This window comes from Muscardinus avellanarius (genome assembly GCF_963383645.1).
Source record: "Muscardinus avellanarius genome assembly, chromosome: 7".
Taxonomy (NCBI): domain Eukaryota; kingdom Metazoa; phylum Chordata; class Mammalia; order Rodentia; family Gliridae; genus Muscardinus; species Muscardinus avellanarius.
In genome coordinates, this window is record NC_137793.1 from 56,603,036 (window position 1) to 56,623,105 (window position 20,070).

General features: G+C 54.8%; 1 protein-coding gene across 20 annotated transcripts in view; it reads right to left on the minus strand.

Moving 5' to 3' along the window:
• The window catches only part of RET (ret proto-oncogene), a gene marked incomplete at both ends in the record, with an annotated part of 49,193 nt that overhangs the window by 13,098 nt on the left and 16,025 nt on the right, over positions 1 to 20,070 (minus strand). For 2 of the 20 annotated variants that reach the window (XM_080699240.1, XM_080699229.1), the window contains 10 exons: positions 855 to 1,111; positions 1,709 to 1,828; positions 2,721 to 2,831; positions 3,330 to 3,455; positions 4,620 to 4,878; positions 7,293 to 7,492; positions 8,679 to 8,874; positions 9,612 to 9,853; positions 12,632 to 12,919; positions 13,941 to 14,204. In XM_080699240.1, coding sequence (XP_080555366.1) covers positions 855 to 1,111; positions 1,709 to 1,828; positions 2,721 to 2,831; positions 3,330 to 3,455; positions 4,620 to 4,878; positions 7,293 to 7,492; positions 8,679 to 8,874; positions 9,612 to 9,853; positions 12,632 to 12,919; positions 13,941 to 14,204 — 2,063 coding nt within the window. The remainder of the gene's footprint in view (positions 1 to 854; positions 1,112 to 1,708; positions 1,829 to 2,720; positions 2,832 to 3,329; positions 3,456 to 4,619; positions 4,879 to 7,292; positions 7,493 to 8,678; positions 8,875 to 9,611; positions 9,854 to 12,631; positions 12,920 to 13,940; positions 14,205 to 20,070) is intronic. The other 18 variants (XM_080699231.1, XM_080699230.1, XM_080699241.1 and 15 more) reach the window with 16 other exon arrangements.

Genomic DNA, 20,070 nt, shown 5'->3' on the forward strand with positions numbered 1-20,070 from the left:
CAGCTGCCTGAACTTACAGGAGTTCAAGCAGCAATATGGCTTTGAGCGCATGTTGGCCCCTGGGCCAGGCCACCCAGAGAATTGGGCACCAACACCAGGGGGCTCTGGCTGACACGTTCCTTTCCACCGTCAGGGCCTCCCTCTCTGCCACCTCTGGCCTGGAAAGACAGTGCCTCATCACGGGCCTCACCTCCGCTAGTGGCCCAAGCTTCTGGAGAAAGGGAAGGACAGGGGCCTGGACCGCAGCCCCCAAGCTCTAGGGCTCCCACTGGAAGAATAAGCTCAGAGCAGCCCTCAGACTCTGCCCCAGGTTCCCTGCCATGTGCCACACGCCCTCCTGGAGCCTCCCGGCAAGTGTCAACAGCCATATGCTGACACCTCCAGGGCCATCCGTCTCACAGCCTGTTGCTTTCCCTGGACAGAGGCTCAGGGTGGCTGCAGAATGGGGCAGAGACCCCTGGTGCTGTGTGTATGGGTGAGGACAACCTGGCTGCCTGCGGGCTGTCTGCTGAGCCTCAGGCTGTGAGATGTGGCCCAGCAGGCAAGACACCCTGTGTGTCCCTGGCCTCTGCATCTCCCTGATGCAGAGGCCTCTTAAGGACCCTCACCGGCATTTTTTTATTGGTGTGTATATGTATGTGTGTGTGTGTGCTTGTGCGTGCATGCATGTAAGCACACATACATGTTAGTTGTGTGTTCAGGAACTGAACCCAGGGGTGTTCTACCTCCTTTAATTTTTATCTGAGGCAGGGTCTTGCTAAGTTGTTGAGGCTGGCCTCAAGCCTATGATTCTCCTTCCCCAGCCTCCCATGTACTGATATTACAGGTATGCACTACTGTGCCCGGTTCCTCACCGGGATCTTGAAGGTATCCACGGAGACCTGGTTCTCCATGGAGTCCAGCGAGGGCCGGCGGGCACTGGATGACGAGTAGCTGACCGGGAAGGCCTGGGCTGGCCGGCAGAAGGTCATCTCGGCCGAGGCGATGGGTGGCTTGTGGGCATGCTTATGGTAACGGTGGATGCAGAAGGTGGACAGCAGGACAGAGACGATGAAGGAGAAGAGGACGGCTGCGGCGATCACCGTGCGGCACAGCTCATCACACAGCGGGCCTGTGGAAGGGCACCATGGCAAGTGTCAGCAGGTGCTCCCTCCCCTAGCCTGCCGCTACCCTCTCGTGGGTGAAGAGGAAGGCACAGAGAGGTTGAGAAGCCTGCCGAGGTCACAGAGCAGAGGCAGAGTGACAGCTGGCTCTGGAAGGCTGGCGAGGAGGCCGAGGTTTTCCCCTGTTTCAAATGTCTTTAGAATTTTCTTCATAGAAAGGCAGAAGAGGAATAAAGGCTCGAGAGCTGGGGCCTAAGGCCAATACCGGGAAGGTGTCCCTGGCATGGTCAACACAACCTGTGCCTCCGCTGCACCTGCGCCTCCTGGCTGGGAGGGGACAGCAGGCCAGGAAACGGGCTACTTGGAGGAAGAACTGCTTTTCTGCTCCATCCTTCATCAGAGTACTTGGGACCAGAAGAACCGTGTAGGGGTCCCTAACACTGCTCCAGGGCTATTCCAGTTGGGAGAGGGAGGCCCAGAGGGAGGCCCATGGGGCTGCTTGCTTCCCTGCAACCCTCTGACTGGGACCTCGGAGTTGCCCTTTGAAGCCCGCCCCAGGGCTGAGAGCAGCAGGCGGAGCTCCAGGAAGGGCCAGCCCCACTCACCCTGGCTGTCCTCGGGCTCACAGAAGCACTTCTTCTCCTCTGGGAAGCAGTTGCAGATGCCGTAGCCGGCCTTAATGCCCCGGCGCTCCCCTGGCTCGTGCCCCCCAACAATGCTGCCCCCTGAGGACAGATGCAGCCTGTTCAGCTTCCAGGGTTGGCCTGACAACCCTGGGCCCCCAGAGAGGGAGGGCCACCACCCCACCTGACATGAGTCAGCAAGCTCGGGCCGGCAGGGGCGGCTCAGAAGCCTGCTCACCTGGCAGAGGTGCCAGCCACAGGGCCACATGGCCCCCTGGCCACGGAGGGAGGAAAGAAACCCAGCTTGCCCAGAACCCTGGCTGAAGTCGCAGAAAACATTGTACATGGTCACTTTCCAGAGCAGAAAGGGGTAGTGGGGGAGCTGGAAGGGAAGGTGGGCCCCAGCAGCCAGCAGGGTGCAGGGCTGCGGCCCTGTGAGTCAGGCTACCAGGAGCCACAGGTGTGTGTGTGTGTGTAGAGGAGTGACAAGGCCCCTTGTTCAAATGAAGTGTTAGGAGAGGGCTTGGCTTGGCACATCATATTCAAACTACTGCAATACACTTTCCATTTCTTTTCAGTACTGGGGATTGAACCCAGGGGCATTCTGCATTTAAGATAGACTCCCAATTTTTTTCATTTTCTTATTTTGACACAGGGTCTCACCAAGTTACTGAGAGCCTCACTGAATCACTGAGGCTGGCTGCAAACCTGTGATCCTCCTGTCTCAGTCTCCCAAGTGCTGGGTTACAGGTATGGGCCACCAAAGCTATGCTTTATTTTGGTGTGGTTTTAGGGATGGAACCCAGGGCCTCACATATGCCCAGCAGGTATCTACCATGGAGCCACACCCCAGCCTAACTTGATGCATCAAACCTATGCACAGCCTCCAGCCGCACAAAGGGGGACCCCAAGCTGCCTGCCTGCTGGCTCCCTCCACCCCACCGTCCCCGGCACATCGACTAAATGCCAGCAGTGGACTGGGCAGGCAGCTTACGGAGGCAGTCCTGGGGGCAGATGTTGGCATCCCGGCTCTCCACAGCATCACAGTGGCCATCAGGGCAGGTCCTGGTGCTGGGGGAGCAGGTGGAGAAGTTCCTGGTGATCCCTGTGACACAACACAGCAGGCCATCATCCCGTGCAGGAGCAGCATACCCTGGTCAGGCTCCGCCACAGCCTATGGCAACCTCGGCCACCCATGAGGATACCCGAGGGCACCGGGGCAGGAGTCCCCAGGGCCAGGCAGTGCTGAGCTGCTGCTGTCCATCCTGCTCATGCTGCCTCTTGCTGCACTGTGAGCAGGAACTTCGCGGGAGTGGGCACCCTGTGAGGCAGATGATGGCCCCTCCTGCCACTGTCCATTAAACATCCCAAGTGTGCTTGGAACTTCCCAAGCCGGAGTGAATCCAGCCTTGGTACTTGTAGTTCCAGGGTGGCAGGGCCCTCAAGCCCGCACCACGCCCTCTCTTCTGGCATTGTGAAGCCATACAACCTGGCTTAGAGCAGAGGAGGGTTACAGGGGTCACTGTGGGAGCCGACAAAACCTGAGGGGCCCCACACAGGCTGCCACCCTCACCCCTGCCAGCCTCCATCTCCCGGGGCCTACCTTTGCCGTCTCCCTGCCTCCACTCGCACCGGCCCGTTGGGGAGCCCAGGCCACCACACTCCTCGCACTCTGCCTGCCTCTTGCTGACCGCACAGGACAGGGGGCAGCCTGCCTCCTCGGCCACATCTGGGGTGGCAAACAAGCCAGGGTCACAAGGGGCCCTGCATCCAACCAGCACCCACAGAAGAGGGCAGTACCACCACTGTCCCCAAGGGGGGAGCCCAGGGAGTGACCCAAGAGCAGGTGCCAGATGGGGAAGCAGTAGGGTCACAGGTGCAGAAAGTCCTGCAGGGGGAGTAAGGATGGAGGACAGGAGGAGGGCCAGGCTCAGCAACGACACACGGTGCCCAGCCGTCCCAGAGTTTCAGATAAACGACGAACACTTCTCCAGAGCACATTCACCCTCCAACACTGGAGGGACGTATGTGGAGAGCTGATGTCTAAGAAACCTCACACTATCATACGGGACATTTTAAACAGGCTTAGTGTCCCTTATCTGCAGTACTTAGGACCAACAACGTTTTTAATTTTTTCAGCTCTTAAAATGTGTCAACATTTTTTTTCTTTTTGGTATAGGGAGTTGAAATAGGGACATTCTACTCCTGAGCTACAATTCTAGCCCTCTTTTGTTTTAAAACAGTCTCATTGAGTCACTGAGGGTCTCACTGAGTTGCTGAGGATGGTTGTAAACCTGCAATCCTCCTGTCTCAGCCTCCCAAGTACTGAGATTACAGGTATGAGCCACTAAGCCTGGCTGGAATTATTTGAATACATATATAATGAGGTATCCTGGGGACGAAACATGAAATTCATTTCCATTCCCCATGCATCTGTCTGCACAGCCCAAGGGTCATTCATGTTGGGCAACATTTTCAAAGTCCTGTGCTTCAACTGTGACTTGCCACAGGGCCAAGAATGGAACTTTCCACTTGTGGCATCCTGTTGTGGTTACAAGATTTCAGATTTTGGCATCCTTGACTTAGGTTTTTGGATTAGGGATGCCTGACCTGTACCAGTAAGTTGTTTACATTTACCTGAAGCTTTAATGTAACCTTGGCCCTGTTTCTTATCTGGTAGCCTGAAGGCAAGAGCCTGGCGGGGAGGGAGCCAGGCCACACATGAGGTCACTCTGGATTAAGGTAGCTGCACTTCCCGTGTCCTCCTTTCAGCTGGCCATTTGGGACTCCCTCTACTTATTTGCAGGGAAGGAGATTTGGGCTCCTGGAGGCCCTCTGTGGCAAGGGGCAGCTGGGCCCCGCCGCCCCATCCTTCCCTGGAGCGGGCACTCACATGTCCCGTCGACCGTGAGGAGCAGTGGGGCCTGGGCCTGCCGGTGCGTCTGTCGGTCAGTGGCCACCACGGTGTACTGGGGCTCAGCGCACTCGGGCCTCCGCAGGCTCTCCATGTCATTTACAAACAGGGTTCCTGAAGTGTCCTCAGCCAAGGTGGCCACCCCCAGGATGCTACAGTTGGTGCTGGAGGGCTGCAGCTTGTAATGGATGTGGATGCCACTGAACTCCTGGGAGTTTTCCACATAGACTTTCCCAACCTGGGTGAGGGCAGAGGCACACCTGAGCTGAGCTCCAGAGAGGTCCCCAGGCAGCCCAGGTTTCCGAATGCCCCCAAAACCAGCGTGGGAGCAGGGAAACCACCTCCATACTTCATCCCTCTGCTCTCTCCAACCTGCAGACCTGCCCACCTCCTTAGCCCGGCCCGGCCTGGCCCTGCCCGGGTCTTCTCAGGCCACCAAGCCACTGGCTGTATCTGCTCCTGGGCACTGCCCCAGCCACAATACTAATGCAGCCAGGCCACAGGTGCCACGTGAGACCGAGGGACCTCTCTGGGACTCTGGGAGAGAGGACCCCCTTCTTCCCAGGGCACCAGGCCCTGGAGCCAAGCAGCTAAACTTTTCCCTGGCAGCCACAGGGGTTAAGGGGTAGGGCTGCAGGAGTGAGAGGCTCAGAACTGTGGAAGACCCGCACGAAGCCAGGGACAGGTTGGCCCTCTAGGCCCAGGGCAGAGCCCAGTGCCTGCCTCCTGCCCCTAGCATACCCTGCAGAACATCCTCACACTCGTCATGTGGGCCCAGACCATCCAAGGTCCCTGAGTTCAACACACACTTTTAAAAACAGGTAGAAACGAAGAACCACGGTGAGTCTGAGGCTGGACAGGGACCCAGGCCGTCATCTCCTCGGTCTGACAGATACAGGCAACCCACCTACAGCAACACCTGCCCCCTCCCAGCCCCGCTTTGAGACCCCACCCCATCCTTGACCCCTCCTCTGTGAAAGGCCCTGGGTGGGCGGCAGCTCAATGAACTTGGAGGTATTTAAGGTGGGGTCCCTTGTGGGCAGGACCCAGGTGGCTGGCAGGAGCCGGTGAGGCACGGAATCACCTGGAAGGACTGGGAAGACACTGGGACGAAAGGAGACGGCCCCAAACACAACATTCTGGAGAGAACACAGCCAGGAGCTGCTCGGTCGGGAGGGAGCAGTATGCGGAGGCGCATGCACTTGAAGCAAGCCCAGACAGTGTTAAGAGCTGTCTCAGGAGAGCTGTGACAAAATGCTCAGCACCGGTGGTGTGGGGGTCGCAGCTCCTCTTCATTTTTTTTTTTTTTTTTTAGTATTGGGGATTGGTACCAGGGGGTTCCCCCTCTGAGCTATACCCTCAGCCCTCCATTTTTGGGGTACCAGGAACTGAACTCAGGGACATTCTACCACTGAGCTACACACCTAGTCCAGGTTTATTTTTATTTTGAACCAAGGTCTTGCTAGGTTGATGAGAGTCTCATCAGCTACTTGTTCAACTCTTAAGTGCAGGGATTACAAGCACGCACCACCACACCTGGCTATTCCCGGCCCTTTTTATTTTGAAACCAGGTCTCATTAAGTTGCTGAGAGTCTGCCTAAGTTTCTGAAGCTGGCCCTGAACCTGCAAATCCTCCTGCCTTAGCCTCCTAAATAACTGTGATTATAGGCTTACAGGCATGCGCCCCCCCCTTCATTTTCTTTTTTTTTTTTTATGGTACTGGGGTTCCTGGAAGCCCTTCTACCTCCGGGCTACACTCCCAGACCTATTTTTTATACTTTTTATTTGGAAACAGGGTCTCTTAAGCCAGCGCGGCTGGCTTTGAACCTGCGCGATTCTCCTGTCTCCGCCACCCAAGCGCGGGGATTACAAGCGTGTGCCACCACGCCTGGCTTGGCTTCATTTTCTTTAATGAATATTTGTTACTTTTATTTTCCCACTTCCTATTATTATTATTGTTTTCCAATGGCAAATACAAGTCCAATATAAGGTCTCTAGCCCCTGGTCCTATGGAAAGTAGTGAGTGGAGCTGCTCCCCTCTCCTCAGAGGCTGCTAGGAGTCTGCAAGCTTGCAGATTCTCAGTGAAAATTCACTTTCCCACGGATGGAGTCACCCAAGACCAATGTTTCTGCAAACCACTTTTTTTCACCTAATAACTGGAACATCTTTCCAAGTTGGCACACATACATTTACTTGGCATTGCTCTTCTAGTAGTATAGATGTATTTGAAAGATACAAAAAAGCTGGGCCCTGGGGCACATGCTATAATCCCAGTACTTGGGAGGCCGAAACAGGAGGCTCACGGGTTTGAGACCAGCCTCTATAGTCTTTATAACCTAGTGAGATCCTATTTCAAAATAAAAAATGAAAAATAAAAAGAGATGGGGTGGTGCAGCTTGGAGGTAAGATGCCCCTAGGTTCAATTCTCAGTAGTAAAAAATAAAAATAAAAAGATACACACAAAGAAGGCAGCAAAAATAGAGAGGCTCATGCTGTGAGCTCTCCTGGCCCTGTCCATGGCTGCCCAGGGCTCCTCTGCACCAAGTGGGCTATGGAGGGGGCATCGCGCCCCCCAGTCCTGCCTTCAAGCTGCACAACAGAGCTCCCACCCAGGGGCTTCCCGAGCCTAGGCAGGCGGCCACGTGGCTCACCTGGGCAAAACGGCGGGCCCTCTTGCTCACAGAGAAGGAGTAGGCACTGGGCAGGCGTAGGCTGACAGGCAGCACAGACACATTGAAGTGGAGGAGGACGACGCCTGTGCCCGGGCCCTGGAAGTCCGAGTCATTGACCAGCACGGCCAGCTGCAGGGCACGGCTCTCTGAGATGGGCAGGCTTCGATTGAGGATCAGCTCTGGTGGGGGGACAGATGATGAAAGCTAGCCACTGTGGTGCACGGCCCCACCGCGTGCTCGCACACCTGAGTCACACCAGTGTCCAGCAGGACTGAGTCAGCCTGAAGTTTAAATCAGTGTTCAGAAATTGGCCACCCTGCAGAGCCAGGGGCCCAGACCCTCAGCTGGGCAGCCTGTGTGTGTGGATGAGAATGTGTGTGTACATGGTGAGTGTGTAGCGCATGCATGGAATGTGTGTTACATGTGCAATGTGGAGGGCTGTATGTTAGTTGTGTGTGAATGCTCATGTCTGTGTGGTGTGTGTAAACGAGGTTTGTGTGTGGAGTGTTTCTGTAGTGTGTACACAGAATGTTTATTGTGTTTATATGGAGCATGTGCATCATGAAGATACAGGAACTGTTTGTGTGATGTGTATGGGTGTACGTGGTATGCATATAGTGTGTGCATGATATATATATGTGATGAGTGTATGGGGCGTGTGTGGTGTCTAGGCACGTCATGTGTGCGCATGTGCAGTGTGGTTGCATATAGGGTGCATGTGGTATGTGTGGTATGTACGTGGGGTATACGAGGTGTGTGGTATAGATGGAGGGTCCGTGGCATGATATGTGTATAGTGTCCATACCATGTGGTGTCTGTATGCACGGTATGGCATGTGCCATGTGTGGAGAATGTATGAGGCATGTGTGGGGTATGTGCTGTCTATGTTTGGTGTGTGGCATGTTATGTCTACATATAGTGCATGTGTGTGTACAGTATTATTATATCTGGTATATGTGCACGTATGCACAAGGTGTGATGTGTATGGGTATACGTGTGGGCTGCAGTGCCTCTGTATGTTGTGTTATATGTGCACTGTGGTGCATGCACAGGGTATGTGTGGTATGTACACGAGGTGTGCATGGCCTTGGGTGTCTCTGTATGCTGTGTGTGCAGGGTGGTATGTGTGGTGTTTATGTATGGTGTGTGTGCACACACAGTGTGGTGTGGGTATGGTGTGTATGTGAAATTAGTGTCTACACGGTATGTGTATCTACACACTGTGGTGTCTACACATGGTATGTGTGCACACATGGTGTGGTGTACACATGGCATCTGTGTGCAGTGTGGTCTGTGTGTCAGTGTGTGCAAGGGAGGGACAGTGGGCCAGCTGAGAGGCCCTGGTGGAGCTCAGTCTGCCCTTACTGTAGTCATGCACAGTGGCCCGCACGAAGCTGCCGTTGGCCTGGACCAAGGTCTCGTTGGGTGAATGATCCAGGCGGAAGGTCTGCTGGGTCCAGGAGTCCCAGGGGAGGATGGTGCTGGTGTACCGCCTCACAAGCTCCCCCGACGCTGGCACCACATCCGCATCAAAGACACGCAGTGTGGCCACCACGGTGCCCTGTGGGAGGCAGAGTGCTGGTCAGAGCAGTGACCTCCTCGCAGGCAGCCCAGGGAAGGGCCAGGGGTGCTCTGCCACAGCCACCAGGGGCAGGTTGACCTGGTTGCAGCCCTCACCTGGGCAGCAAGCAAGAGGGTGTTTACAGACTTCCCATCAGGAGCAGGTGCCCAGGCGCTGTGGCCACAGGTCGCACCACAGGTCCCCACAGTGCTCAAGGAGCACTTCCGCTCCCCTGAGGAGCCCAGGCTGACGCCAGTACTCTCCCCCAGCACCTCCACCCCGGGTTGGGATTCCTAGGCCCTCTGCTCCCCAAGCTCCCTGTGGTCACCCCAAGGCTATCCAGCTAGGACCACACACGCTTCCTCACAGACGTGCTTTCCTGGGTCCGCCCTACTAAACTTACACTGGAGGTGCCCAGAAAAACGGTAGGAGGTGCCCATTAAGAAAGGGTTCCCACCCCGCCCTCGCTCCCGCGGGGGAAGCTGCAGGGCCGGCCGGAGCCAGCAGGTGGCAGCCGCGCACCGCCCTCGCGCCACAGGAGGGGCGGGCGGATCCAGGAGCCCGAAGGGAGCGCCTCCGCACAGCTCTCCTCGCAGGACACGGCCAGCCAGGTGTCCCTAAACAGCCCGGACAGACAGATGGACAGCCCCATGACTGCATGACTAGATGGAGGCTAGACACACTAAGGCATAAGCAGCAGACAAGACAGAACTCGACAGGACGGCACGAGCAAGCACCTCCTTCCGCTTGAATTCCACCACCGCGTGTGCGGTGTCCACGCCCCCCGGGAGCGCGGGCGGCGAGTCGTCCTCGTCGTACACGGTCACTGGGAAGGGCACCATCACCTCCTCCTCGCGAGCCCCGGCGCGCACGGTGCACTCTGCCACCAGCTGGTACTTCTCCTGCAGCTCGCGGTCCAGAGCCCAGCGGGTGCTCACCTCCATGCTGTCGGGGGTGCAGCGGAAAGGCAGGTGCTCACCTGCGACGGAGCAGACAGGACAGTGAGTCCTCCCGCAGCTGCACCAGGAGCTGTCGAATGGGACGGCGCTCGGGGGCCAGGGCCGCGCTAGCGAGGTGGGTTCCGTGGGTCCCTTCCTAGCCCCACAGGAGGGCTGTGCCAGCACTCGAGCCCGATCTGCAGTGCCCTGTGCTTGTTTTCTGTGGCTGTGGCCCTCACTCACGCTGATGGGAAAGACTGGTGCAGGGGTCCTTTCCCCTCCATACCCAGGGAGGGGAGGGTCTGGGACACCCCACCTCCAGCCTCCACCTGGAAAGGGCCTGGCTGGCCCCAGGTGGGCCCAGGCTGCAGGCCCAGAGCCAGCTCCACAGCCTGAGGTTTTTGTTGTTGTTGTTGTTTAATGTTAGCATTTCTTTCCTATTTTCTCTCTAGTTTCCACATAAGAGAGAAAACAGGCAACCCCGACTTTCTAGGTCCGGGTGATCTCAGTGAGGTTCTCCAGTCCCATCGTTTTCCTGCAAAGGACATCACTTTGTCCTTGTGGCTGAGTAAATCTCCACCATGTGCATACACATCTTGATCCACTCATCTGTTAACAGACCTATAGGTTGGCTTTATAATTTGGCTACTGTGAAATTAGGCTGCCATACACATGAGTAAGCAAGTATCGCTGTACTATTCTGACTTGTAATTCTTTTGGAAAGATACCGGGAAGAGAGATGAGTAGAAGGGGGCTGAGGGAAGAAGGGAGGGAGGGAAAGGGATGGTATGGGGAAGGAAACAGACCAGATAACGTCACGTGCATATGTGACCATACCACTTTGATTCTCACGATGACCCCATGTGAGGGGAGGGAGGCGTGGGAAGGGAACAGACCAAGGGATGTCGTGCCCATGTGTGAAGTATCACTGTGAATCTCACTATAATGTACAATTACAGCGCACTAATAAAAACCAATTAAAAAGAAACAAATGTCAGCAAGTTTTTAAATTAGGGAAGTAATATTTGCATATTCTGGAAAATGTGAGCAATAAATCGACAGTTCTACTGCTTGAAAAAACCCAGTAGACATTTAATATGTGATGTGATGTTGACAGGCACATGTTTCCGATGCGTGGTGGTGGGCTGTGGGACCGGGTTGAGCTTCCTCCCCAGTGGGTGGGCCGATGGCGCGCACAGCCTGCCCACACGCCCTCTGGGAGCACTGGTGGCCCAGCAGGCTGCAGGGAGGGCCAAGAACCAGAACGTTCTCTTCAGCCAGTGCTCCAGGAACAACCCAGAGAAGGAAACTGCTAGAGGCCAGCAAGAGTCACCTGGAGGTCAACACCGTGGCCTCCAGAGCCAGCCGCAGCAGGGGAAGGCACACCTACAGCCTCCCACCCAAGCTGCACATCATGCTGCACCAGTTACGCTTGTGGGAAAGGCCTCGCGGACCATCTCTTGCTCTATCTTTTTCTTTTTTGGTACTAGAGATTGAACACAGGGGCTCTATCTTTTTCTTTTTTGGTACTAGAGATTGTACACAGGGTGTACCCCAAGCTACACCCCTAACCCTACTTTATTTTTTATTTTGAAACAGGGTCTCATCTCACTGAAGTTGCTGAGGACTTCCCTCAACTGCTGAGGCTGGCCTTGAACCTGTGATCCTCTAGTCACAGCCTCCCAAGTACTGGGATTACTGGAGTGCAAACACCAAGCCGGGCTTCTCTCTATTGTTTACAATTACAAAAACATACCAAGCAATATCGAATTTTGCAGTTATTCTGAAGAAAGGGCAGCACACATACCCTTGCTTGGCCAACCATCTGGGTCAAGGACACCTACCCCGCCCCAGGAGGAGAGCACGCTGAGGAGTGTGCATGATGGCATGTCTTCCTTTATTTAGGTTTCCATGAATGTCACCCTGTGTCTATGTGAGAAAGCTGGAGTGAATCCAGGCTGTGCTTACCTGCAGGGCAGCCTCGGGACTCCCTCTGATCCCCAGATCCTCAAAGCAGTTGTGGCTGTCTGCCCCAACTCCGCACGCCACCCCTGCCTCCCCAGTGCCAGCTCCTGGCACAGCCACTGCACTCGCTGTGGCTCAGGGCACTCAGTCCCTGGAACCGTGTCCAGCCCAGGGAAAGATGGGGCAGCTCCCGCAGGCGCCTGGGGAGACCTGCTCCTCATGCCTGTGGCTTCCAGCCTCACCCAGCCCCATCCTCTGGCTCGGGGACTCTCCTGAAGCCTTCCACTGTCTCCCCACTTCTACCCTACACCTCCAACCCCCAGGCAGCCCCACAGGAGGCTGACTGATTCTGTAAACCCCCTCCCCACGAGCCCTCCATGGCTCCCCATGTCCCTCGGGGGCAAGTCCTGAAACTTGCTCCCAGATCTAGAAGGACCCTGCCCTCGTTGGCCTCTGCTCTGCCCTGCAGCCCCTCAGGGTCCCACGTGCCACCAACTCACCTGTGCTCAGTGCCCCCGCCCCGACCACCAACTGAAGACAGTGGTCCCCAGCCACTCCCCACTCTCTAACCTCCTGATTTCCCCTCTTGCCTCTCTCCTCTCAGAAGCCACCGGATTTCCTTGGCATGTACGTGGGTTCCATCCATCAAAGAAATGGATGCTCCAGGCAGGCAGGATGCCAGCCTGTTTAATTCACAATTGCATCCTTAGCTCCTACAATAGCACTTGGCCTGTGGCAGGCACCCAAGAGATATTTCTGGAATATTAAATAGTGGTGAAAAGGAAACCCGGTGGCTCATGCCAAGGGCTAGCGTGGCGGCATCTGGCACACCGTGCTGAGAGGCTGGCACCTACCTTCCAGGAGCCTGTAGGCCACGCTGATGTTCGGGCAGAGGAATTGCACAGGCAGCAGACGAAACTGGTGGAAGGTACCGGGGGGCCTGTTCTCCCGGATGCGGAAGGAGAGGCTTGTCTCAGGGAAGCAGAGCTCCCGGGCTGTCAGGGAACTGCAAGCTGGGAAGGAGGTGTTGGCGAAGGAAAAGTAGACACGGGCACAGCCTGGCCACTGACACTCGCTCTCACGCAGGGTAGTGGGCCACAAGAAGACCTGGAGGAAGATCGTGAGCAGGGGGAAGCCTCCATCTGCAGAGAGAAAGAAGACAAGCCCCTGGGGCATGGTGCGGGGAGGCCACCAGCTCCAGGCCCTCCAGCCCAGGCTGGCCCCTCCCATCCCTGCTGGAGGGTCCTGACACCTGAGCACCAGCGACCCCTGCCCACCTCTCATGCAACGCAGGTCTCAGCTCGGAGGTCCCCTGCTCAGGTGCCCTGAGCCCTGGGTGACATCCCCCAGCCCCTCTTTGACTCCCTGCCCCACGTGTAGTTCCCCAGCTGGTTTCATTGTGAACATAGGGGGCAGACTTCCCCAGCACCTAGAGGAGGAATTTCCAGCAACTTCAACCAAGGCACACCAACTTGATATTGGTCTCAGCGAGGCTGCGGCTCTTCCTGGGCACTCTGGCTCACAGGGTGGGGGCTCTTCCTGGATGCCCTATCTAACTCAGCTCTCAGCTGGTGGCTACTTCTCATGTCTGTTCTTCCTATTCTTGTGCCAATGCCTTAATGGAGTTAATAATTATTTATTTTTGTACTGGGGATTTCATTTATTTATTATTTGTACTGGAATTTTTTTGGTGGAGTAATTAAACCCAGGGGCATTCCATCTCTGAGCTACACCCCCAGCCCTTTACATTTATGTATTTTTCATTTTGAAACAAGATCTCATTAAGTTGCTGGGGGTCATGCTAAGTGGTTGAGACTGGACTTAAACCTGTGACCCTCCCGTCTCAGTCTCAGCCTCGAAAGTATTGGGATTACAGGCATGCACCACCACGCCTGAGCAAATTAATAATTCTTTATGTAAGCATTCCCTGTTCAGACTGCTGTGTGGTTTCTTTCCTGTCCAGGCCCAGAATTGCCCAGAAAGGGACTGCTTGAGGCTCTGAGCAGACGCAGGCCAGTGGCAGCTTCCACCCTGCTCCCCTCTCAGCATCTCTTGTTCCTCAAGCTCCCCACAGGGGGCTCAGGAGAAAGATGTCACCGCGGGGCCCTGGGAGGGTGGCTGGACCAGGAGGCAGAGGCGGGGCCGTGTGGGCTGCTCCCTTACTGCGGACGCTGAGCTTCTCCCAGCAGCTGTGGTCCAGGCTCCGGTTGAGGTAGAGAAGGCCAGTGTCCTCCTGGATGCCGATCCAGTCATTCTCATGCAGCCGTGTGCGGTAGACGCCAAACAAGTGCTGGCCCAGGCGGAAGCTGGGCACTTCCTCTGGGGAGTCCCGCAGGGCATGGACGTAGAGCAGGGGCGTGCCCACTGGCTGGTCCACATACAGTCGTTCCCAGTAAGCATCCCTCGAGAAGTAGAGGCCCAGAGGGGCTGCAGGAAGCAGGAAAGTATGTGAGGGGATAGGGTGGAAGAGAGCATCTTTGAGGATTAAAATACATATATGATTTGGATTCTGATAGCCAGGTATGGTGGCAACGCATCTGTAATCCTAGTACTTGGGAGGCTAAGACAGGGGAACCACAGGTTTAAGCCCAGCCACAGCAGCACAGGGAGACTCTTAGCAGCCCAGCAGGATCTTATTTCAGAACAACAAAAAGAACCGAGTTGGGGGGTAGCTTAAAAGTAGAATGCCCTTGGGTTCAATCCCCAGTACCACCACTACAACAACAAAGAAAAAAAAATTCTGATCTTAGCAGGAATTTCTCACCTTGGGTCAAAAAAACAAAAACAGAATCATTTATATAGCTAAACTTGGACTAAAATTGCAGTACATTAAATAGGAGAAGGGAAAGAAAGACAATGGGGAGAAAGGATAAAACAGCTGCAAAGCTATTTCCATCTCTCAAGCTTCTTAAGCACCTGAGTCACAGGAGGGAGTGTCTGACAAGGGCTTCTGAACAGTCACCCCCAGCCATCAAGAAGGGCAGGTAGCAGTCACCAGAAACAATGGGCAAGCTGCCCAAGAAGGTAGCATATAATTTTTTGTTTTGTTTTTTGTTGTTTTGTTTTGTTTTGTACTAGGGATTGAACATAGGGCCATTCTACTTCAAAGTTACATTCCCAGCTCTTTCCTGTTTTGTTTTGTTTTGTTTTGTTAGACAGGGTCTCACTATGCAAATTTTATTTTAAAAACCCAAAAAACTAACCTCAAAGGGGCCTGTGTGGATGGAGACACAAGACCAAAGAGAAACAGGGATGCTGACTGCGCTGTAGCCAAGCCCACCCTAGAGCTCACTGCATAGGCTGCTGATTTGGAGTATGTCCAATAATTTACATAATAAAAAGTCTTAAATAGTAGGAAACGGTACAGTAGCTGTGGGAAACAGTATAGCAGTTCCTATAAACATTAAACATAAAATTACCACAGGACCTAGTAATTCCACTTCTGAGTATAAGTCACAAAGAATCGGAAGCTGGGTCTCAAAGAAATATTTGTACATCGTGCTCACAGTAGCAATATTCACAATAGCCAGAAGATGGAAGCAACACCCAATTGTAGATGAGTGGATAAACAAATGTGCTACCTATAGTACACACAGTGGAATATTATTCAGCCTTATAAGATGGTCAACTTAAAGTTATATATATTTTTCCACAGAAAAAATAATAAGAATTTTTAGAGACTGTTAAATAGACAAAAAGTTATTTACTCCCATTAAAAACCTAGAAATAATTCTATAATGTGCAGAAATTCCGACACACAAAGCAGACCCTAAAATCCCTTCCCTGCATGTAGCCTTCAATCAGTTGTCTGCCTCAGTTGGTCCTGCTTCCCTGGCCATAGCCTCCCTCCCCAGGCCCCGGCAGCAGGGGATGTGGAAACACTGCCTGGTCCCCAGACCCCACCAGAATTTGGGGAAACAAGCACCCAGGACAGCTTGGTGCTGTGTGATACCTCCTAGAATCAAAGATGGGAGGGGAAGGTCACCCATGGAAAGCCTCTCCCCAAGAGTCTCTGGAGGGGCCTAGCAGAGCTGGGTCCCCCGCCCCCTGGTGGAGGGAGTGTGGCTGGGACTTCTGGGGAGTAGGCTTGCAGCTGAGCCAGGCTGAACCCCAGCCTCCCTGCCCCTGCAGCCTCTGGCAGTGTGACCTGGAGTGTGACGGTACAAATGGGGCAGCTAGGGGACCACAGGAGGCAGCACCCTGAGCCCACCTTCCCAGAGTCTCACTGGGGGCCACAGCAGGAGCTGCCCCACATGGCCAAGTGCCCAGGAGGACAAAGTCTCCCACAGCAGCCTGCAGGGCAGGAAGGACAGGCCGGCAGCCCCTCCCTGCTCCCTGGTATGAGAGGTCTGGGGAGAGGACAGCTGGTGGCACTCACTCTGAGATGCTGAGGCTGCAGGAGAACACCCGGCAGGTGCCAGGGAGATGCCCACTCAGTGCACTCCACCCGCCAGAGTGCAGCTCTGCCCTGCAAGCCCTGCTGGCTCCATCAGGAGACTCAAACAAGAGCAGCAGAGGCTGGGAGGCTTCCAGGCCCTGCACAAAGTCCTTATGTGCAGGGAGACTGGGTCCTGCCGCCCTCACCTCTGTGGGGCCTGTCTCCCTGCTGCCAGAGGGAACTATGGGTTGGGTGCTGACTGCAAACAGAAAGTCTTAAATGCACTTCAAACACTTCCCCGGTGGTCCCCGCAGCAGGGCACAGCTATCATGTTCCTGCCTGTCACAGACACTTCTAGTTGGAAACACATGGTCTGAGTGGGGAATAGAGGAGGTGGGTGCAGGGCCAGGTGCACATTCTGCTATCACTGTCTTGAAATTCTGCGTAGTTCTAGAATGAGGGGTCCCACAAGGGGGTAGCTGGGAGGGCTGTTGACATTCAGTGTCATGGGCTGGGGCCTCGGCAGAACATTGGCCTCCTCCAGGTCTCAGTTTCCCCATCTGTGGACCAAAGAAGGGAGGGCTGGGAGCAGGAGGAATAGCTGGGACAGGGTGGGCAGGCCTTCCCCTCTGCACAGGTGTGTTACTACCAGCTTCTCGCTGTAGGCTCACGAGCTCACTGCTCCATCCCACAGGAAGGCACACTGAGGCTGGGAGGAGGGCCAGTCATCCAGTGTCAGACAGCTGGGCACGCCTAAGGTCCTGCATCCGACTAAGGCCCAGGGTCTGCAGCCACTGCCTCTCCCAGCTGACACCTTTCTGCCAGGTGTCTGCCTGGATGTGGCAGGCCAGCTCTGCTGAGACCTCTCCTCGGGCATGGTCAAAGAGCAGGACTCATCTTGGGGTGCTGCCTCCTTCAAAATCACCTTCGTGGGTAAACTTGGCCTGGTGTTCCTCCAGCCAGCACTGATGACCTCCCCCGGTGCACAGACACCCAGCCGTGACTTTGCTTTCCTGTGAATTGGGTTTTTTAACCTGGGGAGACCATTTCCAACACCCCACACTTGATTGGAATGTTGAATTCATTTGTGTTTGGATGCAAACGGAACCAGCCCTGAGCTTCCTCCTCCCACAAATGTACACGTGCGAGTGTACATGCACTCTCCTACATGCCTTGTCTCACACTGTGTGCACATTCTCAGGCCCGTGCCAGACCCTGAGCATGCTCCTGTGTGGACAGCTTAATTGTGGACAGCTGCTAGGCAGCCAGAGAGGCAAGGCTGTAGGGACAGCCAGGTGTTCCACCCTAGCCACACATCGAAACACACTGGTGTCTTTGCAGCCTGCACCCAAGCCCAGTGATCAGCTTCCCACAACCCCCAAGCATGGGTCTTTCTGGGTGCCAGCACAGCACCCAGTACCTCCAGCACCTGAGTACCGTGGCTCCCTGTACCTCCAGGGCCAGCCCTGACCCTGAGACCCCCCAGCTGGGGAGGGTGCCCCTTCTAGCCACTCTTCACTGGAGCCTAGGACTTTTGCCTAAACTGGTGTTCCAGTGACCACGTGGGCCTGTCCCCTGCTCAGACCCAGGCTGGCACATAACACGAGTTCTCTCTTACTCATGCTCTCACACGCAGACCATTGCACGACTGTTTCACACCTGCCCTCACACCCAAGCACATGCATGAACAGTCAGTCCTGCTCTAACCTTTCACATGCTCACACACACACTGCTACACACTCACCATCCCACATGAGTAGGTATTTACAAACTGTTGCTCCCCAATTTCATGCACATTCTTTTACAATAAATGCACATGTAGTAAGCACGGCCCCCTCTTTACCCCAGTCAAGCTGATGGGGTCACCTGAGGCAGGGCTGAGCATCTCTAGTGTCTGGGGACCCCTGCCCATGGGGAGCCATGCTGGCCCTCCTGAGGCTCCCTCACCTCATGCTGTGGGGATGTGCTGCTGTCCCTGGTGGCTCTGGCGCAGCCCTGCACAGGCCAATCCTGCTGCCCCTGGTCCCTTGCTCCGGGACTCTGGTGCACACCTGCACAGGCCAATCCTGCTGATGACTCGGTCTGCTGCTCTGGGGGGCACAGTGAGGTTGCACTGTGGAATGGGGCCACCCTGTGCAGAACACAATGTAGCTGCAGACAACTAAAACTCTCCCCAAGTTGGCCTCATGAAAGCCAGCATTCAGGACTCCCAAGAAAGGGAAAAATCCCTACAAGGGCAGAAAAGTCTGAGAACTTTGTGGGTGAGCCCTGGCCCAGTGCCCCTCCCACACAGTCACACACAGGCACCAGAGCTGCTCCCGCCCTTGACAGGTGACAGAGGAGGCAGATGCCAGTTTTATTATGATCCAGCAGAATCTCAACAGACCATTTTCTAATGCAGCTGTCTCCCTGGGAATGGGAAACAGACCCCAGCAGCTCCTCCCCAGGGGCCTGGGTGGGAGGAGGGGCCTCCCCAGTGCAGGCCAGTCGTCCCGGTGGGGGCACCCTGGCCCAGAGCTGTGCCACCCTCTCAGAATGCAACCAGTCATTCCACTGATCCCCTCCTACTTCCCATTCCCGGTTTCTCTTTACTATGGTGGAATATTTGACATATGCAAAAAATATAAACTACAGTCATACATGCATACCCATGGCTGAAGAAGCACAATACACAACAGCCAAATGATGAAACCAACCTCGGTGTCCATCAACAGAGGAATGCATAAAGAACACGTGGCACAGAATTCTACTCGGCCACAAAGAACAAAATTATGTCATCTACGGGGAAACGGATGAACTAGAGATTATTATGCTAGGTAAGAGCAGCCAGTCTCAGAAAGCCAAGGGTCTTGTGTTCTCTCTCATAAATGGAAACTAGAGAGAAATCAGGAAACAAGGGACTTCAGGTAAGTGAGGAGAAAGTCCAGCAGAACCGTGGAGGGGGCGAGCAGAAGAGCTGTGGGGACAAGAATCTCAGTCCTCCCTGACTGCTTCTGCTGAGCGCGCCTGCTCACCTGATGTCTGCTAGCTCCTCCAGCAGCTCCAAGGGCCTGCTCTGTCTCCACTTTCTCCAGCACCACTTTGAGCCCATTAGCCCATCCTGCTCAACCCTCTGCTCACTGGACTGCCGCCACCATCTCCTCCTCCTCGGCTATACCCAATGCTCCGTTGAAATTTCACCCCCACCGTGGGGTACTGAGTATGAACTTAATCTGAGTATGGTGTTTAGAGGGGGCCTTTGGGAGGTGATCCAGATGAGATGGAGTCATTAGGGTGGAGGCCCCAAGGCCGAATCCTGGGGGCTTTAGTGTGTGTGTATGTGTGTGTGTGTGTGTGTGTGTGTGTGTGTGTGGTCCCGGGGGTGGAACCCAGGGGCTTATCTACCTCTGGGCTATACTCCCAGACTTATTTTATACTTTATTTGGAAATAGGGTCTCACTAAGTTGCTGAGAGCCTCACTCCATAGCTGAGGCTGGCTTCAAACCTGTGCAATCCTCCTATCTCAGCCTCCCAAGTACTGGGATTACAAGTGTGCACCACCATGCCTGGCTATCCTGGGGGCTTTATAAAAAGAGCCTGGACTGGCAGACACAGGCATGTGAACAGGCTCCCTGTCTCTTGCTGTGTGGTGCCCTGCGCTGTGGGACTACCAGTAAGAAGGCCATCACCAAGCCAGGCTGGTGCTGCCTGCCTGTGATCCCAGTACTCCAGAGGCTGAAACAGGTTCTTGAGGGTTCAAAGTTAATGAGTGAGGTAACTTAACAAGACTCTGTTTCAAAATAAAAAATAAGCCAGGCATGGTGGCACACAGTTGTAATCCTCTTCTTATACAGAAGCCTGCCTCAGGTATCTCATTATCATAACAAAAATGGATGTGTACCACGCTCTAAACTCTAGATGTGGGCAACCCCTGAT